The following is a 20,451-nucleotide window of genomic DNA, read 5'->3' as shown; positions in this document are numbered from 1 at the left end:
CAGAACTGGACAGTCCGATGACTGTCAGAGTTTTATATTCATGTTATTATTATGTGCTAACTTTGTGTTGCAAGATATTTTTGGGACTAACATATCTTGCAGGGACAAAGGAGCAAGCTTTGCCTCGGATGAATAGTACCCGAGGCACCCTCCATGGAGCTTGGAGGCGCCTGTGGTGCAAAGGCTGAGGAGTACGCTCAGCGAAGCTGGAGGCACCCTTATGGAGTGTTGAGGCGCCTCAGACGACATTGAAGGCACCCTCCAGGAGGTTGGAGGCACCCTCAAGTGGATAGACAAAGACTGCTTCGGAGTTGATCCACGCTGCGGATCTGGCGGTGATGGAGGCGCCCTCAAGGGGCTTGAAGGCGCTCTCAATAGCCTTTATAAGGCAGTCTCGACCAGCAGCTTGTATCAACACATTCCAAGTAATCTTTCTTCAGCACGCTGCTAACGAGACGATCCGGCTGAGCTACAACAAGACTCCGACAACCCGAAGCTGCGAAACTTCAATTCTTTGTTGTTGGTATAGTCTTTTAGTACGATTAAATTGTAATAATCTCTTGTACTTTTTGCGATATTATAGTTGTTGCTCAAAGTAAACGCTCAACGAGCGTGGGCCTTAGAATAGGAGTCGCCCCAGGCTCCAAACCAAGTAAATCTTGGTGTCTCTTTGTGTTGTGCTTTATTATTCCGCCGTGTTTACTTCTAAAGTTTTCCGAATACGAAAAGTGAAAGTCACGAGCGCTATTCACCCCTCCTCCCCCCCTAATGCATCTCGATCCAACAAAATCAACGCCTCAAAGAACAAATTAAAAAATCTAATCCAAATCAAGTTGTAAAACTTAGGAGAAAAATTCAATACTAAAAATTGAAATTAACAAACTTAAAGGGTTGTTAGAAAATTTCATAACTAGGTCAAAAAATTTGGATCTAATATTAAATAAGCAAAAAGTAGTATACAACAAATCTGGGCTTGGATACAAGTCCAGTTCAACAAATAAATCATTTATGTCACTTGTAACTCAAAACAAAACACAAACTAAAACTTGAGTTCCAAAAGCGTGTGTAACCACGCAAGTAGGATTGAACCAATACTACATACCTAAAAATAAAATATATCATGTAAAATCAAATAACCATCCAAAATATTAAACTAAATCAACTAAACCAAAATCAAATAATAGAAATAACTATAGAACCAAATGAAACTCAAACTATCATCAAGTTCATTACAATTATAAAAGTAATTGACATAAACCCAGAACAAAAATTTAATCCAAATCAATAATTCAGGGGGAGACTCCAAACTAGTTGACACCTCCAAAAATAACATACCCGGCATGGTAATTAGGATTAACTTAAAAAGGGACAAAAGTTTAACTTGACCTATGATATTGGTGAAGTTTTGGATGATAGTAGGTTAGGGAAACTCCGTCTATGCATGTCTAGGAAGATATAGCTTCGACCTGGTGCATGCGGCTGAGTGAACTAACTGAAGCTACCCTTCACGAATCCTAACTAGTTAGACCAAAGTTTTGTACTAAATTCAGTGGATGAGACTATTTGGAAAACCTCGAAGGCATGGTTACTCTAATGATGTCCAGATGACTCACCATAACCTAGAAGTTTATCTAAAGAATGTCTGTTTGTTAAGCCCAAAGCTAAACCTAAATCTACATAAAGTTAAACCAAGCCCTGAAATTTAACTTAACTCATCTCACAAAAATTATAAGATTCCCTGATTAAAAATATAAATCGGGTGAGATGACTAAGGACATTAAATTAAATTCAAATTAAATTAAAATAAATCAAATTAAATTAAAATTAAACTCAAATTAAATTCAAATCAAATAAAATTAAATTCAAATAAAATTGAATTAAATTCAAATTAAATTAAATTAAAATTTAACTTAAAAATTAACATAATTTTTTTAAAAAAATTAACTTAAAAATAATTAACTTAAAATTTTAACTTAAAATAATTAACTTAAAATTAACTTTAAAAAATTAACTAAAAAAATTTAATTTAACTAAAATTTAACCTAAGAACTTAAACATTCAAACTGATCTTAACTCTTACTTGTTGTAGGAATCTAAGTCGATTTTGGATAGTAGTTGCTCTAAACACATGACTGAGGATTACACCAAATTCACTCAACTAACCTACAAAAGTCTAGGAACAGTTGTCTTTGGAAACAACAGCAAACTCAAGGTAATTGGGATAGATAATATTGAACTCAAAACTGATTTTATTATTAAGAAAGTATTACTTGTTGAAAATCTCAAATACAACCTTCTTAGTATTAGTCAATTGTGTGATTCTGGATATAAGGTTAGGTTTTTATCCTCTGAATGTTTGATTAAACACTTAGATAACCCTACTATAAATTTGAAAGGGGTCAGAAAAGACAATATCTATGCAATTAATCTAACCACTTCTTCACTTAAGTGTTACTTAACACAAAAAGAAGAGAATGTCACACACCAACTTTAGAAATATAAGTAAGTTAAATGGATTAGTTAGAGGCTTACCAAAATTACTCAACTTAGACTCAATAATCTGTAATGCTTGTCAACAAGGAAAACAAGTAAAATCTACTCACAAACCAACTGATCAACTTCAACAAATTCAATACTAGAACTATTACACTTAGACTTATTTGATTCCCATGGGGGCAAATCAATAAATGGAAGTCTATATTGTCTAGTAATAATAGATAACTACTCTAGATTCACCTGGGTAAAATTCTTAAAAAGTAAAGATGAAACGTTTGAAATCTTCACTAATTTTTACAAACAAGTTGAAAATGAAAAAGACCTAAAAATTAAAAGAATCAGAACAGACAACGAAGGTGAATTTAAAAATCACAATTTTAACAAATTTTGCCTTGAAAACGGTTACCATTATGAATTTTCATATCCTAAAACACCTCAACAAAATGGAATAGTAGAAAGAAAAAACAGAACTCTACTTGAAGGCTCTAAGGCAATGATAAATGAATATAACTTACCAAAATATTTTTGGGTAGAAGCTGTTAGTACATCCTGTTATGTATAAAACTGAACTACAATAAATAAAACTCACAATAAAACCCTATTTGAATTATATTATAATAAACAACCTAATATTTAATATTTTAAAGTATTTGGATGTCCAGTCTACATACTAAATACAAGAGAACACTTAGGAAAATTTGCCTCAAAAATAGAAAATGAAATATTTATAGGATATTCATTAAACAATAGAGGTTATAGAATATATAATAAAGTTACACTGAAAATTGAAGAAACCTCAAATGTGAAATTTGATAAGACCAACCAAAACATAGAACAAACCAAATTCAACCAATTGATTTTGTTCAAGGTAACACTACTCAAGGGGGAGCCAATGAAAACCTAATTCATGAAGAAGAAGATAAGCTTCAAGTGAATGAACCTCCCAAAACCCTAAGAGTCAATCCAGATCATCCAATTGACCAAATAATCGGTGACCTAGATCTAAGGGTTCAGACTAGGTCATCCTTCAGGAACTTAAGTCAAATATCCCTAATTTCAAAGATTGAACCCAAAATAATAGCTGAATCCTTACTTAACCCAAATTGGATTATGACCATGCAAGAAGAGCTAGCCCAATTTGAGAGAAACGCAGTCTGAGACTTAGCACCACTACCTAAAAATAAAAAGATAATAGAAATAAAATGAGTATTTGGAAACAAACTACGTGAAACTGGAAAAATTATTAGAAACAAGGCTAGACTAGTTGCTAAGCGATTTAGTCAAATAGAGAGACTTGACTATGATGAAATATATGTTCCAATAACCCGACTTGAATCCATTAAAATGTTACTTAGCTATGCAACCCATAAAGGATTTAAACTTTATCAAATGGATGTAAAATCCGTATTTTTAAATGGGTTAATCAAAGAAGAAGTTTATGTAGGTCAGCCACCTGGGTTTGAGAATTTAGATCATCCTGATCATGTATTTAAACTTAAGAAAGTCGTATATGGACTTAAACAAGCACCTAGGACATGGTATGAAAGATTAACCTCCTACCTAATTTCCAAAGGATTCAACCAAGGATAAATTGACCCAACCTTATTTGTCAAATCAATCAAACAAGATATTTTTATAGCCTAAGTTTATGTAGACGATATAATCTTTGGGTCAAACAATATTTTTACAAGAATTTATAACTCTAATGGAACAAGAATTTAAAATGAGCCTAGTAGGTAAACTAACTTACTTTTTAGGACTACAAATTAAACAAACAAATAAGGGCAATTATATTTATTAACAAAAATATATTAACGAATTATTAAAAAATTTGAAATGGAAAACATTAAGGGGGCGTTTGGTTCTCTCCTAGGAATGGGAATGAGAATAAGTATCATAGTATTATGGAATGGGAATGGGTATGAGCTTGGGTATCATTCTTAAAAATGATGTTTGGTTAGTTAAATATTTTCAATCAGAATGAACCTAAATTTTCTTTTTTTACCCTTACAGGAAAATAAGAGAAAAAATTAGATGGGAGAGAAAGTTGAATGTGAGAGAAACATATGATGAGAGAAAATGATGAGAGAGAAAGTGTGATGAAAGAGAAAGTATGTTGGGAAAAAATAAAGAGAAAGAAAGTATGATCAGAGAAAATGAGGAGAGTGCATGATATGAGAGGTTGAGAAGAGAAAAAATATGATGAGAGAGAAAGTGTGCTAAGAGAGAAAGAGTGATGGGAAAAAATGAAGAGAGAGAAAGTATTATGAGAGAAAATGGAAGAGTACGGAGAGAGAAAGTATGATGAGAGAGAAAGAGTGATGAGAAAAAATGAAGAGAGAGAAAGTATGATGAGAGAAAATGAGAGCCTGAGGAGAGAGAAAGTATGCTGAGAGAGAAAGAGTGATGGAAAAAATGAAGAGAGAGAAAGTGTTATGAGAGAAAATGAAAAAGTGAGGAGAGAGAAAATATGATGACAGAGAAAGTGGGTTGAGAGAGAAAGACTGATGGAAAAAAATGAAGAGAGAGAAAGTATGATGAGAGAAAATGCGAGACTGGGGAGAGAGAAAATATGATGAGAGAGAAAGTGTGCTGAGAGAAAAAGTGTGATTAGAGAAAATAAAGAGAGAGAGTGTGTAATGAGAGAGAATAAAGAGAGAGAAAGTGTGATGTGAGAAAATGAGGAGAGAGAGTAGGCTAAGAGAGATTGAGGAGAGAGAAAGTATGATTAAAAAATAAGTAAAAAGTGTGTAATGAGAGAGAAAGTATGATAGAAGAGAATGAAGAGAGAGAAAATAAGGAGAGAGAGTGTATGATGGGAGAGAATATAGAGAGAAAATGGTAGAGAATGTGTGATGAGAGAGAATGAAGAGAGAGAAAGTATCTTGAGAGAGAAAGTGTGATGATAAAATAAGGAGAGAGAAAATATGATGAGAGAGAACAAGGAGAGAGAGTGTGAAATTAAAAAAAAAATTGAACAAATATACTAAGGATATTTTTGTCTAAAATTTAATTCACATTCCTATTCCATCAAAACCCAAAGGAGAGGGTGAGTTTCATCCATACCCAAATTTTTTGGTTTCATTCCAAAATCTTGATTCCATTCCTATTAACCAAACATAAGGTTTGGGAATGAATCCATTCCCTCATTCCCAAACCCATAAACCAAATGCCACCTAAGTAAAGACACCTATGACAACTAATACAACCTTAGATAATGACCCAAATGGAAAACTTGTTGACTTAAAATACTATAGAAATGTCATAAGTAACCTACTATATTTAACTGCAAGTCGATCTGATATTTTATTTGCAGTTAGTATGTGTGCTAGATACCAAACATGTGCTAAAGAATCACATTTGACTCAAGTTAAAAGAATTTTTAGATATCTCAAAGGAACATCAAATGTAGGAATTTGGTATCCTAGAATAAGCAATTTTGAACTCATAAGCTATTCTAACTCAGATACGCTGGCTGTAAATTATACTGTAAAAGTACAAGTGGTGGATGTCAACTACTTGGCTCATCACTTGTTCGCTGGTTTAATAGAAAACAATACTGTGTTGCCTTATCTACTACTGAGTCAGAATATATAGCTATAGGAGAATGTGACGCACAATTATTATGGATGATGCACACTTTAAAGGATTTTAATTTAAACTTTACAAATATAAAAGTACTAATTGATAATGTTAGTTCAATTAATTTAACAAAACAATCCTGTGCATCATTCAAGAACTAAACACATTAAAATTAGGCACCACTTTATCAGGGATCATGTCACTAAAGGTGATATTGAACTCAAATACATTGAGTCCAAATCTAACTTAGCTGACATATTCACTACACCCCTCACTGAATGTGAATTTAGTAACTTATGTCGGCAATTAGGAATGTGCTTAATAGACTAGGACCTTTATTTTAAAAATTGCTTTCAATTTTTTTTTTTCAAATTTTAGGGTAAAACTTTTTTTATATTTCTCCAAATTTCCTATTTTTAGAATTTTCAAAATCAATTTTAGCCTTAGTCTAGATCAAATCCTTAGAATGCATGCTCCTATGGATTTAATTTTGAGCATCTCACCAACACATTAGGGCTACCTTGTTTGTGTATTGCTGAACTTAGAAAGAGGTGAGATACATAGGCAGATTGCTTAGACTTAAGATGCTTATATTAGTGTATCAATACAAGTCTGAGCGTTAAAAACCAAACTAAAAAAATCAGGTTAAGTTTTTCAGCTTAGTCAAACACCAACTGAATAAATTAACTTAACTTGATTAACTAAGTGAAAACTGTTATCTTTTGGTAGTTAGTAAGTAACTAATGGTTAGACAATTAAGGACACTTTCTAATTATTTTCTTTTAATATACTATCAGGTTCAAGGGGAGTATTAACATTTTGCAAACTGCTTGCATTTTTCTTTAAATATTTTGTAAAATTATTTTTGAAACCTACTTCCATAAAGATTTTCTTACTTAAAATTTTATCATCTTATTTTTGAAAACCTTAAATTTTTTAAAAAATATTTTTGAAAATATCCCTTATATCTTTTTCAAAATTCAATTTTCAAAAATGTTTTTCAAAGTGTTTTGAAAATTATATTAAAATGTTTTCAAAATTTAATTTTCAAAATGTTTCCCAAATTTTTTTTTTTATTTATTTAATCTTCTAACATGGTTCTAGCATTTTTTTTAATTTTATATCCTTTAGAAATCTAATGAAAAGATAGTAAATTTTGAAAACTATGCGAAGCTAGTAAACTCTGAAAATTATTTCCATTTTATTCTGACATGAAGATTTAAGACATATTTGATTTTTTTTTTATTAAACTTCTTTATTAAAAATCTTTATTTGTTGAACAACTTATTAACTTATTTTTGTAAGTTTAACTTCTCCCAGTAAACCTGAAATTGTCAAAAAATTTCTTCCTTTACTTAGCAAATTTTCCCAAACTTATCTATGCTTATTATTTTTTATGAATGTCAAAGGAGGAGGGTTAGCTAAATTAAGTTAGCAAAATACTAGACAAAACACCAAACTCAGACTAAATCAAAATCATCTCATTTGGTCTAATTATTTTTTGCATATTTTTCACTAACTTAACCCATGTTGTCATTGTATCAAAAAGGAGGAGATTGTTGATGCGATTAGCACTAACGATCTAACTCAGATTTTAATGAATGACAAAGTAAGTTAAGTTAGGTTTGTTATGATCAAACGATCTGACTGAGTGTGTAGGAAAAATCCAACTATGTCAACGGGTCGACCAGATAGTTGGTACGAGGTCTAGCTAGGTCGATGGGCCGACCGGATAGCCGACACGAAGTCCAGCTAGGTCGACGAGTCGACCGGATAGCTGGCACAAAGCCCAGCTAGGTCGACGGGCCAACGGAATAGCTGGCACGAAGTCCAGACTAGTCGACGGGTTGACCGGATGTCTGGCAAAAGGTAAGTAAAGGTAAGTCATTGGAGGAGAGTGACTGTGAGGACGTGTCCTAGTTGAGGGATAGTAGGTGTCGGTTCAGTTTAGGTTCATTAGGGATCCCTATACTGAGACCTAAACTAGATTATGATGGATCGAAAGCGCTAGAGGGGGGTGAATAGCGCTCGTGGCTATTTCGTTTTTCGAAATCTCGGAATCGTAAGAACTTGAGTAATGCAGCGGAATAAAAACAGACACAGAGAACACGGAGAATTTACTTCGTTCGGAGCCTGTGACGACTCCTACTCGAAGGCCCGTGATCCTTGATCGCTTTCGGTGGGCAACAACTATAAGTTCGTTAAGAGTATTACAAACTAATTACAATTCAAAGCTGTAAAAAGATTATACCGACAACAAAAAGATTAAATCCGAAGCTCCGGGTTGTCGGGGTGTCGTTGCAGCACTTCTGGATTGAGTCGTTAGCAGCTTGTCGCAAGGAGATTGCTTAGATGATTGTTATCTTTGAAGCTGCACCTCAACCCTCCTTTTATATGAGGCTCCGGGCGCCTGGGACCTTTCCGGGCGCCTGGAGTGTGACGTGGCCAGCCAACCAGATTGCTCCATGTGGCGAAGTCGCGCAGGGGATAAACTTTGGTCTCGGGTGCCCGGACCTGTTCCGGGCGCCCGGACCTCCGGGCGCCCGGATCCATCCCGGGCGCCCGGACCACCTTTTTCCAGCAGGTTCCTCACCTGCAACACAAGGTTAGTCCGAGCAAATACCCTGCAAAACAGTGTTAGAATCTGATAAAACATAGTAACGAATAATTAACAGTCTTCGGACTGTCTGAGTCTGACTTCGGATTTCCAACCGGAAATCCTAGGTCGACCCGACGCCTACTGTTCCCTCTACGGGGAACGCGTCCTCACCTACTCCCCTCAGGAGAGATTACCTGATGCCAGTCCGGTCCTCCAGACCGACTGGACTTTCCGCCTAGGGTTACCACCCCCTAAGACCTAAGGTTACCGCCCCTTAGGGTTTTCCTCCACCTAGGGTTACCGCCCCAGGGTTACCGCCCCCTAGGACCTAAGGTTACCGCCCCTTAGGATTTTCCTCCACCTAGGGTTACCGCCCCCTAGGACCTAAGGTTTCCGCCCCTTAGGGTTTTTCACCTGCCTAACCGCAGCTAGGACTTTCCTGAAGCACTCATTCAAACATGTTAGATCACACACTGACTTAACTTTGAATCCTTTGCCATTATCAAAACTAAGGTTCGATCGTCGGATGCTTCCTGCACCAACAGATTATGGTCTCGAGGAGATAGAGTCTAATTACTATTATTTATTATTTGTGCTAACACTTGTCTTGCAGGATATTTGGACTAATACATTTTGTGCAGGGCAAGCAAGAAAGCAAGTCTACCTTCGGGTGAGCAGTGCCCGAAGGCGCCCTCCATGCAATGGCGGATCTAGGGGGAGCGGGGGTGTGCTTGAGCAACCCCTTGCTCACGAAAAATTCCACCAGTATGTTGCAGTCCGAGGGGCAGCGAGAAGGAAGACAAGCTTCAGCTCCCTTCTTTGAGCAACCTCTTCCTTTTTTTTCTGGATCCACCACTGCCTCCATGGCTATGGAAGGCGTCTCAGTACTGTTCATAGAAGGTGCCTTCCGCAGGATGATTTTTGGAATCGGTCGCAAATAAGTGCCGATTTTCTCGGGATAGGATTTGCCTTATTGGAGGCGCCTTCCATGCTTATGGGAGACGCCCTCCAATCCCTTTATAAGGCAGTCTCGAGTAGGCACTTATACATCAAGTACATACGAGCTATTACACGTGTATTGAAGCTTCCGATTGCTTCCAGTTCCTGCTACGACTCTACTGTGAAGTTGATAAGCCCGACGACTGCTCCAAGAAGTTTCGATCGCGCCCGGCAGACAGACATCAACACAAAGTGCCTCATTCCAATTCCTAAAAAGTGTTGGTAATATTTATTTATGTTTATACTTAATTACTATAAAAGGACAAGTGCAGTGTGTTGCACTTGATCTAACTTCTCTTGTACTCGATTCTCTCTTTCGGGATTATCGGAAGAGGTTTTTTAGTAGATTGCTCATTGATAGGTCCGCGGGACCTAGGCCTTGGAGTAGGAGTCGACGAAGGCTCCGAACCAAGTAAAATTGGCTTTTGTTAGCATTGTGTTTAATTAATATTTTCTATTTCCGCTGCTTACTCGATAACGAATTTTCGACAATCACTATTCACCCCCCCCTTCTCTAGCGAACTTTACGATCCAACATTTATGTCCCTTCTTTATTAGTCCAACTGCTCATTCACTAGCAGTCGACTGTTATAGACAATCGAATCCACCAATTGATTTCTAAATTATTTGTGATCAGCAATCGATTGCTAAACTTTATGTGCTCTAGCAGTACCATTACATAGCTCGCCGTGCCAATTTCAAAAACTCGTAACTTTCTATTTAGGCTATGAAATTCATGTATGACATCATAGTTACACTCAGGATAATGCAATGAACTTGGTTTAAGTGTTTCTAAGGTGCCTAAGACCATTAGTGAGTTTTGACCTTAGAAATCTCAGAATCACTTCAAACTAAGATCATTACACTCCTAGGAGCCTCCTGAGTATAACCATGCTCTAAGAACTAGACTCTATAACCTAAATCAAGAGATATGAGTTTTTGAAATTTTTACATCCTTGAGATAATTTAACATGAGCTTATTAAAGAGCCTAAATCGGTCATACTTTCTCATCAATACTACCAAAGGGTTCTAGAACTCACTTATTTCAAACAATGTCAAAATTTTAAAATTCAGAACATTATAGGGTCATCAGTAGAAGATGAGAATTATAGAGATAAGAATATTAATGTGGATACATGGACATACAAAAATAGACAAGATAATAAATTAGAGCAACAGAGAGAAAGTAGGGATTGTATTTATTGAGGGAAAACTTTGGGAGATACGTTTAAGATAGTATGAATATGTACTCAGATGATCAATAAATACTCCAGTTAGACAATATAAAACTATGACAAATATATACATAAAGCGAGGAAGATCAAAAAAATTTGGTTAGCAACGATAAAATAAAATAAAATTTATTTAAATATAGATGATGATATAGTAAGGGATAAAGCTCAACGATGTAGAATGGTCTATATAGCCGACCCCACCTACTCGGATATGGCTTGGTTATTGTTATTGTCGGGTCATCAACGAGTTTTAGCCAAAATTGGACCATTAAACCAAAATTGGACCATTAAACTCTTGAAAACTTTCTGAGTGTAACTATATGCTAATACTTAGATTTCACAACCTAAATTGAGAGATGCGAGTTTTTGAAATCTTCTCGAACTTAAGATAATTATTTGGCCAAAATTCGCTGACCTGTAGTGTATCAAATTTCAAAATCTTGACATGGTTTGAACTAGGAGAGTTTTAGGAACTCTTTGGTGGTGTTGATGAGTAATTATGATAAATCTAGACCCTTTAATGAACTTGTGCTAAATTATTTTAAGGTTGTGAATATTTTAAAAATTCATATCTCTTAATTTAGATTGTCGAATATAGGTTTGAGAGCATGGTTACACACAGGAGGCTCTCATGAGTGTAATAGTTATGATTTTAAGTGATTCTGAGGTTCATAAAGCCATTGACAAGTTTTAGCTAAGACTCGTTGATAATCGCACATTGTTCAAAATTTTAAAATTTTGACATGGTCTGAATCAGGAGAGTCATATGAACCCTTTGGTGATGCTGGTGAGTAAGTATAACAAGCCTAAGCCCTTTAATCAGCTTATGTCAAATTGTTTTAAAGTTCTGAATATTTCAAAAATTCGCATCTCTCAATTTAAACTGTGGAATCTAGGTATGAGAGTATGGTTACACTCAAGAGGCTCCCAGGAATGTGATGGTTTTGATTTGAAGTGATTCTGAGATTCCTCAAAACTCGTTGATGGTTCTATAGTATTCAGAATTTTAAAACTATGAACTAAGGAAGTTCTAAGAGATTTTTAGTTCTAAGAGATTTTTAGTGGTGTTGATGAGTAAGTATGTCAGGCTTAGGCCTTTTAATGAACTTGTACTAAATTATTTTAAGGTTGTGAAGATTTCAAAAACTAACATCTCACAATTTAGATTAGATAGTGGAGTCTAGGTCTGAGAACATAGTTACATTCAGAAGGCTTTCAAAAGTATAATTGTCTTGGTTTGAAATGATTCTGAGATTTCTAAGGTTAAAATTCGTTGATATCCTTAGGTATCTCAGAAACACTCCAAATCAAATTTATGCACTTCTTACATCATACTGAGTATAATCATATACTCATACATGAATTGCATAGTCTAAATAAAGAGCTGTGAGTTTTTGAAATTAGCATAACGAGCGGTGTAATGATTATGCCAAAGTACAGAAAATTTAGTGGTCGACTGATGATGATGATGATGAGCAATTGACCACAGATCACAAATCTAGCATATCAAATTTAAAAATTGACTAGGGCACTCGATTGTTTGTAACCGTCTCATTAACCAAACAGTCCATTGTTGATAAAAGAGGGACATAATGTGCTATGCGTTTTGGAAATTACGATACTTAGGTACACGAAATGGGTAACATTAAAACTTACAACGCAGTTCAGCAAACGTACGCAGTTCAGTAAAATGCTGAGTTTTTTTCCTTTGAAAAAGATGTTAAGAGTGAAGAAATGCGTTCACTCCTGACAGGCCAAACGCGAGCTAGTTTGACAGAACCATCAGTAGGGCTATAACTATGTCCATGTTGCTTCAATCGTCAATGGAACTATCAAAAGAACCACGAAGGATAACAATAGCGTATCCGTGTAGTAGATCAGCGTATCACTCACTGCGAAGTCATGGACGAAGCAAAACCCTAGGCGACACAACGCTTGTTCTATGCGGGTTTCCCGTAACTCTAGAGCGGATTAAGCGAAGAACCGTAGCAACGAGACTCCGGGGACAAAGCAATCGTCATTAGGAAACTGTTAAAGTAGCGAATCGAGTACCTTGTTCTTGCCGCTCTTCTCCCTTTCTTCGAATCCTCTCCTGCTCAGCTTCGTTTCTGCCCGTGCTCGGGCTTTCCCGAATAAATTGGGATTTGTTCAAATTGTGCCTTAAAATTCACATGAAAGATTATAAAGAGCAAAATAAAATTTGCTTCCAGAAATTTGGTCAAATTAAAAAACTCGTCACAAGAGCAATCCACGCAATTTCCATTTCCCACGCTTCGAAACATTTCCACACGGTCAGAGATGATGTCCAGCCGGACGGTCAAAGTTCCACGAACCTTCTTCGACTGGACTCCACCACAATTCATCTAGAGACGAACCACGTGCCGTCTAAACAAATCCGAACCAAAACCCTCAACGTTGACCTCTGACCAACTTCTCAAATTCCAAGAAATGTCGTCCTCATCTCTCCTTTTCTCTGCAAGAAACCAACTGAAACAAGCCGCCGGCTTTCCGATGCCGTCGACGACCAGCATTCCTCTCCAAACTCTATATAAATGCACTCGGCGAAGAAATTTATTCAATCTGCAAGTATCACTTCTACTTGCTTCAGAGATCAAAGATGGCCTCTGTTCGTGCCGGCGGTTTCTTCGTCTTCTTCTTCTTCTTTTTCTTTTCGAGCCTCGCAAAGCTTGCGCGGGGACAGGCGGAGGCTCCAGCGCCCATGAGCAGCGATGGCATGGCGATCGATCAAGGCATAGCTTATGTGCTGATGCTTCTGGCTCTGCTCGTTACTTATCTTGTTCATTGAGGTTCATAATTGTGCTACTGTTCGAGATATGTAGTATACGTTAAAACATTCTTTGACGATGAAATAATTCACTGTGTTTTCATAGTTTGATCATTTTATTGTGGGAATTGGTATACGGATCTGTTTTCTTCTACCTTGTAATCCTCCTTTAAAATATACAAATTTATGTTTAAGTTTTCTATGTGGACTGCGGAGCCAATAAAATCGTAATATTACATAAACGCCCGTCTTATTCCATAAAATGGAACCTGATCCTCCACAATTCCACTACATTCTCACTACAACTACGATTTGTCCTCCTCACGCTTAAGTCAAAACAAAAGCTCTTCCGTCCTCACATGGGCCACGCCAAACCATCTCCCTTGTCTCCAATCAGAGAGCAGGGTAGATGCAGGTGCTTCGAGAACGAGTACTAATAGCAACGCTGATTCAGCAAAGTGACGCTTCTCGAACACTCCGGTCCGGTCCCACCGTCTTCGCCACGTGTTGGCGTGCTTGGCCGACCGTTGCGAAACTCGGGGACTCGTTAACTCGCCAATCCTGACTGCCGATCAAGAGGGACGTGTCTCGATCGACGGCTAGCAATCGGAAACCATAGCCTTCCTGTGATCCATGTGCCGCTAATCGTCGTGGAGACGATGGTTCTAGAAAAAGCGCCTCAGTCTAATTCGATCACCCTCTCGCCTCCGCCTCATTGCGAGGGAAAATTCATCCGCTCCGGCGACGACGAGAAGGCGGTGAATCTTGATCCAATAAGGCGTAGCAGCCACTTTGCACCTGCTTCGAGGTTTACTCTTGGTACGATCCGAATCCCGCTTATCTCCGTCCACAATCCTTAATTACTTAGCTCTTCTCTGTGATTTTGTTAGATTGTTTGACCAATCTCTGGTAGGTCAAAACCTTAGGTCGTGTTTCTTGATTGGAGCTAAAGCTAGATTATTAGAGTAGTGTCTTATTGTTTAAGATCTATTTTTCTAAAGCTAAATGTGTCTTCATCGAACTTTTGGGATCCGTCTGACTGAGAGTTGCTTCTTTGATTGCAGATTTCTGAGCATATTTGGTAGCCAAAATGAGCGTCGTGGGATTTGACGTTGGGAACGAGAGCTGCATTGTTGCGGTGGCAAGGCAACGCGGCATCGATGTGGTACTGAATGATGAATCAAAGCGTGAGACCCCTGCCATTGTCTGCTTCGGCGAGAAGCAGCGTTTTATTGGGACTGCAGGTGCAGCATCGTCTACTATGAACCCTAAGAATTCGGTCTCGCAGATCAAGCGTCTTTTAGGTCGGAAGTTTTCGGATCCTGCGGTACAGAGGGATATCCAGTCCTTCCCGTTTAAGGTAACTGAAGGACCAGATGAGTCTCTATTGATCCATGCTAACTACCTAGGTGAACTGAGGACATTTACTCCGACCCAAGTTCTTGCGATGATTCTGTCCAACCTGAAGAGCATTGCAGAGAAGAATCTAAATGCGGCAGTCGTTGATTGTTGCATTGGGATTCCGGTCTACTTCAATGATCTTCAGAGGAGAGCGATGTTGGATGCTTCTACAATAGCTGGCTTGCATCCTCTACGTTTGTTCCATGAGACAACTGCTACTGCGTTGGCCTATGGTATCTATAAGACGGACTTGCCGGAGAATGATCAAATTAATGTGGCTTTTGTTGATGTGGGGCATGCAAGCATTCAGGTGTGCATTGCTAGTTACAAGAAGGGACAACTGAAGATATTGGCTCATTCTTATGATCAGTCTCTCGGTGGGAGAGATTTTGATGAAGCTATTTTTAAGTATTTTGCTGCTAAGTTCAAGGATGAATACAAAATTGACGTGTATCAGAATGCCAGGGCCTGTATCAGGCTCCGAGCTGCATGTGAGAAGCTAAAGAAGGTTCTCGGCGCAAACCCTGAGGCTCCAATGAATATTGAGTGTCTGATGGATGAAAAGGACGTGAGGGGTTTTATGAAGAGAGAAGAGTTTGAGCAGATAAGCCTTCCCATCTTGGAGCGGGTTAAAGGACCTTTGGAGAAAGCCCTTGCTGAAGCGAGGTTGGGTCAGGAGAATATTCATTCTGTTGAAGTTGTTGGATCAGGATCGCGTATTCCAGCTATTATCAAGATTTTGACAGATTTCTTTGGCAAAGAGCCTAGGCGTACCATGAACGCAAGTGAGTGTGTCGCCCGTGGTTGTGCCCTTGAATGTGCCATTCTAAGTCCCACGTTCAAAGTGCGGGAATTTCAGGTGCTAAATCTTTTTGCATCTTCATTTTCATTTATGAAGTTACATTTTTTAAAATTCTAACTAACTTTTTTCTGCTCACTGTTATTGTCTTTGTTGATATGTACTTACAGACTTCTTAAATTTGATTTTATACAGGTTCGTGATAGCTTCCCTTTCTCGATAGCCTTATCGTGGAAAGAAACAGCTACTGACTCACGGAGTGGTGGAACAGAAAACCAGCACTCTACAGCTGTTTTTCCAAAAGGGAACCCGATTCCTAGTGTCAAATCTCTTACATTCTTTCGGTCTGGTACATTTTCTGTTGATGTTGTATATGCAGACGCAGGCGATTCACAAATTCCTGCAAAGATCAGCACTGTCACGGTAATCATTCTGTTTGGCATGATATTACAAAAATGCAGTGAATGCTGCATTATCAACTGCAATTATTACTTCAAGTTAGAGTCCTAAAAATTCTTCTAATTTCATTCTTTTCATTCCCCTGGATATGTGATACTGCTAGCCTTGTATAATGCCACTACAATTATGGCTTCTTTAAAGACTTGCTGCTATCGACAATTTTAAACCTTATTTGCAGATTGGGCCATTCCAGTTAAGCGCCATGGAGCGTGCTAAGGTGAAAGCAAAAGTGCGCTTAAATCTGCATGGAATTGTTTCAATTGACTCAGCCACTGTAAGTGCATTGATTTAAATTTTATTATTTCGTTTACCTTATCCTTACCATGATTGATCTTGATGCAAAAAAATGTGATAACACTCACCCCAAGCGCTCCTCATTGCTGGCCCACGGTGAGATGAAGGGAGGAAAATCACCTCCTGAGTGGCCTTCTAAGTAGAAGGGTTATTTTCCGCAGCTGCGACTCAAACTTTTGCCCATTGATGCAAGTCTACCACTTGGTACCAACTCAGCTACTCCCTAGGGGCCTTACCATGATTGATCTTGATGTAAAAAAACATGATAACGGTCATGCCAATCGCCCCTCATCGCCTTCCTCATGGTGAGATGAAGGTAAATCATGTATTGAGCGGTCCCCTAAGTGAAAAGCTTATTTGCCGCAGCCGCAACTCGAACCCTTTCACATTGATGCAAGTCTATTACTTGGGTACCTGGGGGCTTTACCATGATTGATCTTGGATCTATAATTGGAGGAGGAAGTTGAAATCCTAGTCTTGGCAGAACCACCTAAGGAATCCGCACAAATGGTTATTGACAACGGAGCAATTGATTCCTCAAAAACTGAAGCGGATGTAAGCATGGAGGATGCAAAAACATCCGGTAGGGTTGAGAATGGGGTATCGGAGTCAAAGGAAAAGCCTTACACATGGAAACTGACAAAAAATGTTTGATAATTCTCAATTTCTCATTTATATAGTGATTAGTTTGGCGCTTAAGCAGGCTACCTTCCTGTTTGGTCTGGATGCTGGTAATACCACTTTTTTCGATATGCCATATCAAAACCCTTGCCACACAAAAAAATGCTACAAGCCCAGATCCTCAAATAAGTTGCCACCTCTATTGGAGGGTTTAACATTTTAAGTGTCAATGGTGGATTGTGTCTGTCACAAAGTTGGGCCTAGTCATGTGGCTCTGAGGTTGAAGATTGGTGACCAGCAAGGGTATGACATGAATGGTCTAATGAGATCATAATTTAATGATTAAGTTAAGGAGAGAAAAAAAGTGGTTCACCAGAATATGGGAATCAAAGTTCCTATAATTGCAAAATAGGGTGGCTAGCAATTTTTAGAGTCGCAGTGGCTGATCTGATATTTATTGTCACATTTGTAATCCATTATATGGCGGAAGAGGGCAATTAAATCTTGGTTGGTCATTGCATTTGATGCCAGATAGGCTGCAACCTTAATTGCATTGTTGTTAGCAATGGTTGCTTGGACAAGCATAGTCTTGTTCTTACATCATGGCTTTGGATCACTTCAGTTGGGCATGCTTAATGGTGGTTTTGTTAATGGTGAACCTTGTTGATGTGACTCCAAACCAATTTTGGGCAACTAGCTCTAATTGCATAATGATGTTGGGTTACCTTCCCGGTAGGAAATTGAGATGGATGGGTAGGTTGCTTGATTGGTCTGAGTTGGAGTGAGTTTAGTAGCCAGTTCTAATTTAGGACATCTGAGATTGAGTTAGAGATATGGCCATCATGTCCGATATGAGAAAACATGAAACTATACAACAACTGTCACAATAATGTTGGAGAAGTTGATAGGTTGGAAAAATTGGTCTTATGTTACATTTTTAGTTATTTCTGATTAATTTCTCTTCTTAATTTTTTTTTTCTTTTCATTGTTGGTGTCCATTTTCTCTGGTATGCTGAAGCAATTGCCTGATTTATGTGAATTCTTGATTAACTTATTGTTGATTGGCTAGGTCAATCACAAGATTATGATGTGAATAAATGGTTCTCGATGCTTGCTTTCCAAATCAAAATAACTATATTTCTACACTTCAATCATGCTTTCTTAGGTTGTGCTTGTTTCGTGCGTAAAAGTGATATTGTTAAGCTTTACTTAATTAACCTCTTCATGGCAGAGTATCATGATTCAGTATTTATTTTGTGTTTCGACCTTCAAATTTCATTAATACTTCGTACCCCAGGTTGAATATTCTAAAAAGAAAGTCAAGAAAACCAATATTCCTGCCGTTGAGACAGTCTATGGTGTACTGTCATCTGATGAATTGCAGAAGGCCATCAAAAAGGAGTTTGAAATGGCTCTTCAAGATAGAGTGATGGAAGAAACAAAAGACAGGAAAAATGCTGTGGAGGCATATGTGTATGACATGCGGAACAAGGTAATACATTCTATCCTACTCTACTACAGTAGGATATAACTGTAACTGTTTCATTGTGATTCTAAGAGTATATTAACCTTCAGCTTCACGATATGTACGAGGCATTTGTAACAACATCAGAGAAAGATGAGCTTATTGCAAAGCTTCAGGAAGTTGAGGATTGGCTTTATGAAGATGGTGAAGACGAAACTAAGGGTGTTTATGTTGCTAAACTTGAGGAACTTCGAAAGGTAAAATATATGCATTTAACCTACTTGTCATTCAGTGTTTAAACAGTTCCTTAAGCTGACGGTGTTTGTCCTGAGCGCAGCAAGGTACCCCAATTGAGGAGCGGTACAGGGAGTGGACAGAAAGGACTCCAGCAATCGATCAACTTGATTATTGCATCAATAGTTTCAGAGCCGCAGCTTTGTCTAACGATTCCAAGTTGGACCACATTGAACTTGCAGAGAAGCAGAATGTAATTGCTAAGTCACTTTACTGAGTGTTTCTTGATTCCAGTATATGCTTCTTGGTTATTATTATCTGATGGACAATGAAATTTAGTTTACTTTAGATTCTCTTGGCATGTCAACGCATAATTTCTTATTTCTTCTGCAGGTGGTTAGTGAGTGTTGCGAAGCAGAAGCTTGGCTGCGTGAGAAGCAGCAGCAACAGGATGCCTTGCCCAAATACGCCAATCCAGTTCTCCTCTTTGGCGATATCAAAAGAAAGACAGAAGCTTTGGACGAGTATAAACTAACCATTTAAACATCCATCACCTTATTGCCATCAAGTTGAATTAGACTGGGTTTCGGATGTTAATTTAGTCTCTCCCATATGGTCTTTTATCGGCAGGTTTTGCAAACCGATAATGACTAAGCCGCAACCCGCTTCACCAAAAGGTCAGACCCCGGGTGATCAATCTCAAGCATCCGAGTTGCAGAACCAAGGAGAGGATGGACCGGTGGAGTCCATGGCTCATGAGGGCAGTCAAGTATCTCCGGCCACGGCTGCTGAGCCAATGGACACCGACTAGTCAGACAGTTCCCCATAGGCGTAAAACAACTTTTTCATCTTATAGTGTTTGCTTGTGATCGATATTTCAGCAAAAGGATCGAGTGGAGATGATAAGTCAATGCATCTGGAGATCTCACAGAAACGTATATGGGAGTTTTTTTGCATCTCCTGGAATTTAGCAGTGTATTCATTGGAAGTTTTAGTCAACCATACTCTACACTAAATTTGTGACCTGTCCAGTCTTCATCTAAATAAATAGTTGAAAGATGCTTTCCTCTAAACAAATAGGATGAAATTCTCTCTGCTAAAACCACTGCAAATTTCTGCCCTTGTTTTTTTGGTGCAAAAGCCAAATAATCAAAGGGATCAGTACAATTATTCAACTATTTTCCAAAACTATTTAGGACAGTGGAGTAGGACGGGTTTTCAAGTTGGATAAGATTACCTAATGGATATTTTCCTGAGATCTCGTATGACTGGAGAGTTTCATGCATCGAATTGTTTTTTTTTTCTTCCAAAATTATTTAGATCATTTAAAATTTAGTTAGAAAATAATAATACTGAAAAGGTCGATCCGTTATTTTAACGGCTCTCTTGGTGTTGTTAGTTATGAGAATTAATCTTTGATTATTATGTTAGAGAGTTTTGTGTCCGTGGAAATAATAATATTGAAGGATGGTTAGATAATT

General features: G+C 37.7%; 1 protein-coding gene across 2 annotated transcripts; it reads left to right on the top strand.

The window, feature by feature from the left end:
- The first annotated feature begins 14,299 nt into the window (after positions 1–14,299).
- Positions 14,300–20,043, top strand: LOC121997373 (heat shock 70 kDa protein 15-like). Of its 2 annotated transcripts, XM_042551752.1 has the most exons (10): positions 14,300–14,516; positions 14,762–15,957; positions 16,093–16,320; positions 16,535–16,630; positions 17,107–17,298; positions 18,569–18,763; positions 18,847–18,993; positions 19,074–19,223; positions 19,364–19,494; positions 19,601–20,043. In XM_042551752.1, the coding sequence occupies exons 2-10, from the start codon at positions 14,788–14,790 to the stop codon at positions 19,779–19,781; spliced, it is 2,490 nt and encodes an 829-aa protein (XP_042407686.1). In that variant the 5' UTR covers positions 14,300–14,516; positions 14,762–14,787; the 3' UTR covers positions 19,782–20,043. The 2 variants fall into 2 exon arrangements, with proteins under 2 accessions (XP_042407686.1, XP_042407685.1); XM_042551751.1 differs by lacking the exon at positions 17,107–17,298 and having other exon boundaries at positions 14,322–14,516.
- Positions 20,044–20,451: the final 408 nt, after the last annotated feature.

The sequence above is a fragment of the Zingiber officinale genome, chromosome 6A (assembly GCF_018446385.1).
Source record: "Zingiber officinale cultivar Zhangliang chromosome 6A, Zo_v1.1, whole genome shotgun sequence".
Taxonomy (NCBI): Eukaryota; Viridiplantae; Streptophyta; class Magnoliopsida; order Zingiberales; family Zingiberaceae; genus Zingiber; species Zingiber officinale.
This window is presented reverse-complemented; position numbering and strand designations above follow the sequence as displayed.